The sequence below is a fragment of the Gekko japonicus genome, unplaced genomic scaffold, assembly GCF_001447785.1.
Source record: "Gekko japonicus isolate JY-2015 unplaced genomic scaffold, Gekko_japonicus_V1.1 scaffold1411, whole genome shotgun sequence".
Classification (NCBI taxonomy): Eukaryota; Metazoa; Chordata; class Lepidosauria; order Squamata; family Gekkonidae; genus Gekko; species Gekko japonicus.
Window position 1 is genome coordinate 13,994 of NW_015170323.1, and position 11,432 is coordinate 25,425.

General features: G+C 49.8%; 2 protein-coding genes across 2 annotated transcripts in view; one reads left to right on the forward strand and one right to left on the reverse strand.

Annotated features, from left to right (window-relative positions):
- Positions 1-1,066, forward strand: part of LOC107116210 (synapse differentiation-inducing gene protein 1-like) — a 4,025-nt gene extending 2,959 nt beyond the window's left edge. Inside the window, exon 2 of the mRNA XM_015418094.1 lies at positions 558-1,066. Within this exon, the coding sequence (XP_015273580.1) occupies positions 558-701 (144 nt within the window). The 3' untranslated portion in view covers positions 702-1,066. The remainder of the gene's footprint in view (positions 1-557) is intronic.
- A 6,228-nt stretch (positions 1,067-7,294) lies between these two features.
- The window catches only part of LOC107116201 (interferon-induced transmembrane protein 2-like), a 14,476-nt gene continuing 10,338 nt past the window's right edge, over positions 7,295-11,432 (reverse strand). Inside the window, exon 4 of the mRNA XM_015418083.1 lies at positions 7,295-7,368. Within this exon, the coding sequence (XP_015273569.1) occupies positions 7,295-7,368 (74 nt within the window). The remainder of the gene's footprint in view (positions 7,369-11,432) is intronic.

Below are 11,432 nucleotides of genomic sequence, written 5' to 3' on the forward strand. Positions count from 1 at the left end.
TCGTAGAAAAAGACCTAGGAGGACTCATTAGCATAACTCATTAGCATATGCCACACCCCCTGACATCACTGGAAGAGTGTCATAAGGCCACGCCCCCTGACATCACCGGAAGTGTGTCATAAGGCCACACATCCCGCCCCCAACAGTCCCGGCCGCTGGCAGCAGCCTTGCAGCTCCACTGCCAAGCCCCATGAGGGGCCCGGCGGGGGACCTGCAAGGCCGGCGGGGGGGCAAGGGAGCCCCGCGAAGGCCCTCCCTGGCCCCAGGCAGGCAGGGGTGGGGAGAGGCATGGAGGAAGCAACTTACCCTCCCTCTTCTCCTGCCTCCTCCTGGCTGAATGAGGGCCGGAAGCGGGGCGGCCGGAAGCAGGGGGCGGGGCTTCGTCATGTGCCCCGCCTCCCCGTACCTCACCTGGGGGAACTGCGATCCCCCGCGATCCCCACCCCGAAATGACCTCTGTCCACCACAGCTGAGAAAGACCTGTTCCCACATGCCGGAGATGTTGTTTGGTGACATGTTTTCCCTTATTCATTCTTTCCTCTCTCCATTCTTCTCAGACTCAGGATGCCAACCGGATGGGGAATGGCGCCGAGGCTCAGCGGAACTCCAGGAAGGCGAGGATCTTAGCCCACACTGCACTCGGCCTGGGGATTCTGTTGGTTCTTGGGGTCACTGTTATGGTGGTCGTTTCTAAAAATTAGTATCTCTGAAGACCCATGCAAAATATTTGTCCACTAAATTACCTCCCTCCTTGTCTTCTGTTTAATCCAAATGATTTTTTTACAAAAATTGTGAACATTTAGAAAGAAATCTTCCAGTCCTGAGCCGACATTGATGCTAAATGAAGACATTGCATCGGTTAGTATTTGGATGGGACCCACCCCAAGTATAGGGTTGCCAGTCTCCAGGTGGGGCCTGGAGATCTCCCACGATTACAGTAGATCTCCAGATGACAGTCCCCCTGGAGAAAACGGCTGATTGGAGGACAATATACCCCATTTGTCATCGATGCAACGAACATGAAATTGAGCCAACTTCAGAGGACGGCGGAAGACAGGAGGGCCTGGCGGGAGATGATCCATGGGGTCGCGAAGAGTCGGACTCGACTGTGCAACTGAACAACAACAACAAATACCCCATTTGAGGTCCCGCCTCTCCCCCAAACTCCACTCTCTCCAGGCTCCACCCAACCCCAAATCTCCAGATATTTCCCCGCTCAGAGCCGGCGACCCAAGGGAGTCAAGGACTGCTACACAAAGACAGGCAATGGTGAACCCTCTCTGTTCAGCTCTGAAATTCCCATGAAGGGTCAACTCTGACTTGACGGTACTTTTTACCACAAAACCAAAACACGTCTTAGATTTCACCAGAAAGTTTTGTGACCTTGTGGTACACAATTTGAACATTGTGGTGTGGTTTACAAGCTTGTGACTAATGCTCCCTCTAAGCTGTGGAGTCTTTTGAGCAAAGATTCTACTTTGTGAGCTACCGGCATTAAAGTTGTGAGTGAGCGATTTGGCTTCTGCATCAATTAGTTTGCTCTGGAGCCATCCCTTCCTGAGCCAAGACAAAAATGTGTGAGGCGGAGGCTAAAAAACTGTGAGCTAGCTCACACTAACTCAGCTTAGAGGGAACACTGCTTGTGACCCCCTGGTTGTTACGAAAGAGGAAAACCATTTTCGTGAGGAAAGACTTGTAATCAAACCACTAGAAGATTTGAAATGTAAAAGGAGCAAACAAATATTAAAATCATCAGAGACCAACCAGTTGAGCTACCGTTTGAAAAGGAAGTCCCCTGTACACCTTGCCACAGTTTGTATTTTGAATGAATAGCATAAATAACCTCATGCAGGCTAGGGGGATTGTTGTCTGATATAACCAAGAAGCTTCAACAGAAGCTATTGTCATTAAACATCTTTGAAATGAAATGCTGTCCGAATTATTTTAACGAATGTGGGGTCATTGGGCTATGTGGGGTGCAATAAGCCTGGGATCCACAAACTTGAAGGATCACTGTGCCCTATGGAAGTCTGCCTGTCCGTTATGTTCACCTAACAAGGACCCTTGGGGTGGATGGGCAATGGTATAGTATAACCCAGTGATGGTGAACCTTTTAGAGCGAGTGCCCAAATTGCAACCCAAAACCCACTTATTTATCGCAAAGTGCCAACACGGCAATTTAACCTGAATACTGAGGTTTTAGTTTAGAAAAAACAACTCATACACTAACATAAGATGATCCAAACAAAGTAAGGAAAGCAATCCCAAATGCTTTCATTTACTTAAAGTTATTTGTCAGAGAATTCCACACTTTAATGACAGTCTGGGCCTGGCTGGGGTGATGGCAGGGGTGCCCACTGAGAGGGCTCTGAGTGCCGCCTCTGGCACGCGTGCCATAGGTTCGCCACCACTGGTATAGCCCAATCATGTCAGATCTCGGAAACTAAGCAGGATTGGTCCTTGGATGGGGGACTTCCAAGACACTACAGCGGAAAGCCATGGCAAACCACCTGCACTCCTCATTTGCCTTGAAGGGCCCTTGCTGGGGTCACCACAAATTAGTTGCAAGTCGATGGCATGTACATACATAACGACGACCCCCCGTTTCACAGCTGAGAAGGAACCCAACTCGTTGACCATATAAAATATCCATCTCTTGACTTTCTCTTATTTATTTATTTATATTTATTTATTATTCATATTTCTATCCCGCCCTCCCCGGAGGCTCAGGGCTTCTTACAGGGCATATTGCCGAATAAAACTGTACAAAATATTAAATTACAACCCCATTAAAACCAATTTTGGTTATTGCGTTATATTGTTATGCATCTTTGACACAAGCTTTGTTTGTTATAATACGTTAAAATCAATAAAAAATTTAAATTAAAAAAAACCCAATTTTGGTGCTCTTCTCAGCTAATTTCCAATCTCCAAATTACAATTTCTAAAAGCAAGATGGCCGCCTCCTAACCGTCCCGTTCTCACCCATAGTGCAGCGATTATAGGGCCTAGATGTGCGTGCCACCATCCTGATGTCCATATATGGGGGGTAGATGGTAAACTAGTGCGATGGTAGTACACTAGTGGTGGTGGCGGCTCCTATTCAAAAGCCTGGCGGAAGAGCTCCGTCTTGCAGGCTCTGCGGAACTGTGCTATGACCCAAGAGGGCTTGCGAATTTCAAATTATTCAGAATACAATAGCCTCCCACCCCCACGCTCAGTGAGTAAATGGATCCCTCTAGCTCAGTACTGACTGCTCCAAGAGTGGCTCTCCAGGGTCTCAGGGAAAATAAGAACTTTTGCTATTGGAGACCCTTTTAAGTGGAGAGATGTCAGTGACTGAACGTGGGACTTTCTGCGTACAAAACAGATTCATTACCAATAAATTAGAGCAGTGGGGCTGTGGCTTAATGATAGAGCATCTACTTGGCATGCAGAAGGTCCCAGGTTCAATCCCTGGTATTTCCAGTGGAAAGCACACAGGGGTTGATGTGAAAGACCTCTACCTGAGATCCCATTGCCAGTCTGACTATACATGACTGATGCAGTATGAGGGAGCTTCGTGTGTGTTCAGTTTGGTGTAGTGTTAAGTGCACGGACTCTAATCTGGGAGAAGCGGGTTAGATTGCCCACTCCTCCACTTGCACCTGCTGGATGACCTGGGGCAATTTTTATCAGAGCTCTCTCAGCCCCACCTACCTCACAGGGTGTCTGTTGTGGGGAGGGGAAGAGAAAGGAGTTTGCAAGCCGCTCTGAGACTCCATTGGATAGTGAAGGGCGGGGTATAAATCCAATCTCTTCTTCTTCTTCTTCTCTTCATGTGTGAGATATGGCTCATTCCTAGGCACAGCCCCCTCTGTAGGGGGTGGGGCACCCTGATGAGGCAGTTTGCTCCTTGAAGGCCATCTCCTGACTCCACCTTTGTTGGTCTTTGTGCTCCTGTTAAACAGAGTGATCTCTTTTAATGCAGTTTTGCCCTTATCTTATTGTCTGACTTTCTGGATGATACTTTCAATGGATACCTTGGGAGTTCTCCAAACAGGAAGACAGGAAGACATATGCTTCTGAGATAAACACATGTCGCAGAATCCTTAATGTTGGGAGGCGGCAGTGAATCTGCATCAACTGGGGCCCCATCAATAGAGGACAGGAGCTGTAACAGTGGCAACAGCCCTCCAACGGGGTGGTCTTTCCACAGGATAAAAGACACCCCAACATCTTGGAAGATCTCTGAACCTCCCAACAGCATGGCACCCCAATAGCCTGCCTTGGCATGTGAGGTGACTTGCTAAGGAGATCGAGAGATGTCATCGCGTCAAGAGACACAGACTCAGGACAGGGTTGACATTGTTGACAAATTCCTCCAAGAACCCCCCCCCCGGCTAAGACCCTGCCTGTCATTTGCCAGGATGCAGACAGAAGGACAATGCATCTAGCCCATCTCCTCTGGTAGGAATGGATTATGTTTGTGTAAGCAACTTCCTGGCTCAAATCCTGTCACACTATGGATTTAGTGGTATTTCTCCCTTCTGGCTAATCACATAATTCCTGTCACTCTTCCAGTTGTCTGTCTGGTGGTCTGCATTTCCTCTTCTTTATTCCTAATTTATTCCTTTATTCTAGCCTAATTCTCACACCTATTAGGAAACATCTCACCTTTCGTGAGAGTACTTGGGAAACTCTGGACACTTCTTTTGTCTAGCAACATGAATCCCATCACGCCATTGTCACACGAGCTCATCTATGTCACCATACCTTAAGGATACATTTATTGAGATATATGTCTAGGTGATAGAGGTAGCAAGCAGTTACTAGATCAGTTTGATCTGTTTGACAGTCCTAGCTGTCATGCTAGTGATTAAGTGATTACAGCCAAGTGTTATACTAGCAGGTGTTCTCTATCAGGCATTGTTAGAGTAGGTAATTAATTCACCTTGTTAGTGATTGGCTGGGTTTAGTATATTAGCTATCAGCTTGATAAGCTAGGTGGGGACTTAGTCTCTTAGTGCTAAGGCATGGTATGCTGTATGATAGCCTGTATATCTCTGTGTATATATTCACCATTATATCTATATAAACTTTCTATGCACTTCCATCACCAGTTGGTCTCCAGCTTCTTATTTACTACACCCAATAACATTTTGGGGTATAAATATACCCAGTCCACCACATGCCCAGTGTGATTGAACTGGGGTGCCCAGCGAAGCTATCACCCGATACATATCAGGCCTTTGCGCATGGCACACTGGTCTTTGTCATGTGCCTCCTTTTCTAGAATCTCAGGCTTAGCCAGCTTTCTCAGATCGGTAATGAATCACCCCAAAACTTCACCTCCCCTCCTATTTGTCCAGTACCTCCTTTTCGTTTCCAATATCTTGTGTGTATGCTCTTCAATCTGTGTGGAGGAGGAGGAGGAGATTGGATTTATACCCCACCCGCCACTACCCGACGGAGTCTCAGAACGGCTGACAATCTCCTTTCCCTTCCCCCTCCCCACAACAGACATCCTGTGAGGTAGGTGGGCCTGAGAGAGCTCTTTGAGAACAGCTCATGGGAGAACAACTCTGAAAGAACTTCTGACTGACCCAAGATCACACCAGCAGCTGCATGTGGGAGGAGCAGGGAATCAAACCCGGATCTCCCAGATTAGAGTCCACACTCCTAACCACTACACCAAATGTATCACCCCAACCCCCCCTTTTCTCTTATTTGTCCACTACCTCCTTTTCTTTTCCAATATCTTGTATGTATGCTCTTCAATCTGTGTGTATAAATTTGAATTCTGCTATTTTTCTACAATAAACTTATTCCCGTTTAATAGTGGCCTGGTTCTTGGCTCTAAAAAAGGGGTTCAAAGGGAACGCTCTCCATAAACACTGGTAGCCAGATGTCATTTAATACCCCACCTCTCACTGAGGCCTGCCATTTAGCTAAATTCCCCCAAGAAACTGAAGGCAGCAATTCAGGCTCTTAAAATTGAAGCTGGGAGGGGGTAACAGATTCCACTGTTGAGGGTGGGGGGATATATTTGGTGCCATACGCATGTTGTTGTCTTCGCCAGTGTGCTTGTGCACCGCACAGCTAGTCAAAGGCCAATTTGCGAGGAAGGAAAAGCGACGCACCCAGCTGTAATCCTCCTGCACGCTTCTGAGGGAGGAAATGTCCCACGGAAGATAGCCAGGCTTACGCCCAAATAAACAGGCTTAGGACTGGGCTGTAGTACAAAACGTTTCATGCAGTGCCCTTACTGACTGCAAGGTTGTGGATGGTGCTGGAGAGTCACAAATGGATCTAAGAAGCTGAAAAGTATTTGGGTTTCCTCGTGGCCACCTACTTTGAGAACGTGGGAAAAGACATTTCATTTAAAAATAAATGCAATCAAAAATGGGCCACACAAAGTTCTATGAAGTGGGTTGTATCCCTGCCTGTGTTCTTGGGGATCTAAAAGAGCAATGCGCTTCTTGTACGGAGATGTAGGAGTACTGCATGGTTGGAAGAGCTTACTGGCATATATGAGCCCATCGTAACATTCGGTCATGTTCATAATAATAACAACAAAGGCCCACGTTCCTGCTATGCAGATGAAGAGGCAGGATCACCTGGATCCACACCACATTAACATCGAGCCCAGGCTCCTGCAATCCACTGTAGGTTGGTCTCCCCTCAAAATCAATTTGGAAACTCCAGTTGGTGCAGAACGCTGTGGCTTGGCTATTGTCAGGAGCTAGACGGAGCACACATGTCGCATTCAAAAATGGGCCACACAAAGTTCTATGAAGTGGGCTGTATCCCTGCCTGTGTTCTTGGGGATCTAAAAGAGCAATGCGCTTCTTGTACGGAGATGTAGGAGTACTGCATGGTTGGAAGAGCTTACTGGCATATATGAGCCCATCGTAACATTCGGTCATGTTCATAATAATAACAACAAAGGCCCACGTTCCTGCTATGCAGATGAAGAGGCAGGATCACCTGGATCCACACCACATTAACATCGAGCCCAGGCTCCTGCAATCCACTGTAGGTTGGTCTCCCCTCAAAATCAATTTGGAAACTCCAGTTGGTGCAGAACGCTGTGGCTTGGCTATTGTCAGGAGCTAGACGGAGCACACATGTTACTCCCTTTCTACAGAGCTGCGGTGGCTCAAGTGGTTATGACGCTGAACTGCAGGCTGTGGAAGGTCGGTAGTTCAGCAGTTCGAGACCCGAGTGTGCCGCATGACGGAGTGAGCTCCCGTCTCTAGTTCCAGCTCCTGCCAACCTAGCAGTTCTTCAAACATCACCTTCCTCCTCCCGACTAGGTCATGTCTGGAATGTCCTCCAGAGCCCAGTCCGTCTTCCTCCCCAGGGCAGTAGATTCTCCTTGAGATACTGAAAAAAAACGCCGTTCAAGATCTTAAAAGGCTCACCTTCGTCAAGTAAATCGAAACCACCACACCCGGAGGCAGGAAACAAGACTGCCGTGAAGATGGAATAAGCCAGGTAATCTCGTTCATAGGTGGCATGTACGGACTGTGGAGGTTGACAGATGAACCCTTGGCCAGGGATTGCACCCTGTGGGGCATAATGAGGCTGGTACGGTAGAGTAGAGTAGGCCACAGAGCCCACGGTAAAGGGTGCTGGCCCATCAATGGGAGGTGGCTGCAGACCAGAGACGTTGTAGGGTGGTGGTTTCTGGGCAGAAGGTGCACCACTTTGGGTCTTCTGCTAGTCAGGGTGGTCCAAGGCTCTGGTCTCCTCTCTCCTGCTCAGCTCGGCAAGAAATGACACTTTGCTATGGTCCATTCTCCTCCCCAAGCAGCTGCTGGGCGTTCCTTTCTCTTCCCTTGGTGCAGCTTCAGTCTGGCGTCTGCCTAAGTTCCTTGCCTTCCTCCTGTTATGACCACTTGAACTCTCGGTAGCTTCTTCTGGCTGCAAGCTTTGCTTTGATCCGCCCCGCTCCTCTGAGGACTGCCGTCTTAAGTAGCTCTCGGGATGCTGGACGAAGCAACCTCATTGTACTTGCAGAGCAGATGCACAGATGGGATGAGGAAGTCCCCAAGAAGTAGCCCCAAGAGACAGGTAGATAAAGAAGAAGAAGAGGAGGAGGAGATTGGATTTATACCCCGCCCTTCACTTGGAGTCTCAAAGCGGCTTACAAACTCCTTTCCCTTCCCCTCCCCACAACAGACACCCTGTGAGGTGGGTATGAGAGCTCTTGGAAGAAGAAAGATAATGCCCAGCCAGTGGAAAGCAGAAGTTGTGCCTTTCACACTCTTACTATGCACAGAGAGCACATGCACGGGGAGCCCTGACCCAGAAAGCCCAAGAAAAAAAGGAGTCCATTACCACCTTAAAAACTAACAACATTTGGAGTAGATGGGGTGGGCATGACCCAGTTGTGATTTAATGACACATAATTCATTCAATGAAAGCTACTATTCAGATTTTGGTTAATCTCATGGCAACTCTGCATGAGAAAACAGGCTGGCAGACGAACTGTGGTGAATAAACCAATTCCAAAATAGTTTTAAGGTACCTTCCTTAACATCAGTTAGTGAAGAGGTCTACGTTCGGCCAATGACACCCAATAAAGTTAGTTTGCTAACACCATGGCTTTGTCTTATGGCTGAATCGAACCAGAATCACTCAATGGAATTGATGGATCGACTGCATTATTTGAAGTGATACGGCATGTTAAAAAATTTTGCAGAAAAGTTTTTTTATGCCGCTGATATGCATGGGAAGTTCTCTGCATCTCCCATGTTTCAGAGGTCTGAAATGCAGACTGATGAGAAACCTTTCTTCCAAGCCACCATTTCACTTCTTGGACTTCACTTCTAATCTCCAGATTAGAGTCTGCTGCTCTTAACCACTGCATCAAACTCCTGTCATGTAGCAAAAACCAAGCAGGGGACACACAGCTGTAGGACGACAGAGACTTTATGGCACTGGAATCCATGGCAAGGGGTGAGAACTCCATCCACCTCCACCCTGGGGACTGAAGGTCCCCAGCCTGGCATGTGCACCTAAGTGGGATGACATCACAGGTGGAACTGGGAAGGGCTGGCTGAGCGCAACACTCCACTGCATGAGGAGGGCTGGAACAGCAGACTGAGTAGAGTGCGTGGGGGGGGACAGGACTTGCCACACCCACAAGTCTTTCTGTTTGAATCTCCACCTGTACAACAGACAAACTGAACCATGGCAACCAGGTGCGAGTGCCATGCCATCCTCAGTTATGGATGTCTTGTCCTGACAGGTCCCCATAAGGGACCTCACCACGAACACACACACCCCTCCTTTGAGCCGCATGATGGAACCAGCCAACTCACACTCACCTGTCCTGTGGCGCAGCCCTCCCGGTTTGCTCGCAATCCGTCTGCCACGGCAGCTCCAGCTCAAGCCTTTGATTCTGCAAGGGAATGAGTTACAGGGACAGCGGCCAAGCTGGATCACCACATGAAGCGGAGCAGCTTCCAGCCCCCGCCCCCCCCACATGGCCTGTGGTCTGCTGAGGGTAGGAACCAGGCAACTGACAGAGCATCCCCCCCACCCCCCACAACCACACACACAATCTCCCAGGCAACTTTCCAGGGAACTTTCCCCATGGCATATCAGGGACCATGGCGCTGGGCAGCCGCAGCTCCTGCTGCCCCACACATGATCTCAATATGGTGTTTGAGTGCAGGAGACGCTGTCATGGCACCTAGGCTTTACCGAGGGGAGTGGAGGAGCAGGTTTGGAGTCCTTTCCTGTGCTTACCTCTTGGTGTGCAGTTGCCCCGGTGGGTCGAGTCTCCGAAGGTGGAGTACCTGTTAGGGTTCTGAAATGGAAGAGGTCAGCCACAAAGTATGGACTTTGCTCTCCTCCCTGGATGTCAGCGCATAGTGCTCGCCCTGTGGTGCAAAGTGCCCTCTCTGTGCTTCTGCCACCACCAAAGTGCCTAGCTGGTCACTTTAAATCTGCACGGCAGGGCCCTCCGAGGATGGTGTCCTGCCTGAAATATTTTTTTTTGGGGGGTGCACGACTGGGTGCTGGGGAGGGGGCTTGGCTGCCATGGGGAGGGAAGTGATTGGGCAAGCCTGTAGTTGGCATCCTGAGCTCCTCTGAGTTTAATGGGCAGCACCACAGTGCCGGGAACACCTTGTTTTTCGAGATCCATGGGTGCCTATGGGCTACACCATGTTTTTTGGTTGGCATAACTTTCTTCCTCTGGCAGGGGGTGTTCCCTGGCTGAAAGGGCTCAGGGAGCTGATTAACTCCAACCACACCCATAGGCGTAATCTTCGTGTGGGCGGCGGGGCATCAGCCTCCCCCCGAATATTTCAGGAAGGTGCTCAGCCTCCCCCGGGGGCAACTGGTTCCAGCCACCCTTGCTCCCCCCACCCCATTCTGAAACTATGTTCAGTGGCTCGGTTGGGACCGGGAGGGAGGGAAGTTAGGGTGGGGGCTTGCTTCCTCCTGGAAGTGAAGCCCCACCCTCAGCTCCCAGCAGCCCTTAGTTCTGCCGGGCTGCACGTGGAGTCTGGCTTTCCTGGTTTCCTGCGCACGGGCACAAAGGTAGGAAGCATGCTTGCCCGGGCTCTCCCTTACTGCTGAGTCCTTGAAGCACATTTGTTCAGCCCACCTCTCTGCCCCCCTCACCCAGCTACCAGTAAAATCAGCGCAGACCGGGAGGGGAACTTGGCCCGGCGGACTTGCCCTGCCGAAGGGAGCACCGAAGCTCAGGGGCTGCGGTCCCTCCCACATCCCGGACGGCCTCCACGGCACCGGTGCAGATTTTCTCTGTCAAATCTTCAGTTCCCCTCAGTGACTGAGTTGCCCTACAGTAGCATGTATAAATTCCTTGTCATAAAAGACTTGACTGTCCCACCCTATGTTTGAGATTTTTAATTTAGGCTTTTTCTCAGCTCAGGAACTCTACTCAAAATACAGGAGCTGTCTAGTTTTCTTTAAACCCTTGTGAAATGGCATTCCCCTCCCTTGCTAAGATAGCCCTAGTTAGGGTTGCCAGGTTCCCCCTGGCCACCTCTGGGGGTTGAGGGGAGGGGTGGCCCAGTCCAGGTTGGGAAACTCCTGGAGATTTTGGAGTGGAGTCTGGGGAGGACAGAGACCTCACTGGGGTACAATGCCATAGAGTCCACCCTCCAGAACATAATCCCCCCCCCCGGGAAACTGATCTCTGTAGACAGGAAATGAGCTGTAATTCCAGGGGATAGGGAAGTTAGGGGGGGGGCTTGCTTCCTCCTGGAAGTGAAGCCACACCCTCAGCTCCCAGCAGCCCTTAGTTCTGCCGGGCTGCACGTGGAGTCTGGCTTTCCTCGCTTCCTGCGTGCACGCACAAAGGTAGGAAGCATGCTTGCCCGGGCTCTCCCTTACTGCTGAGTCCCTGAGGCGCATTCGTTCAGCCCGCCTCTCTGCCCCCCTCACCCAGCTACCAGTAAAATCAGCGC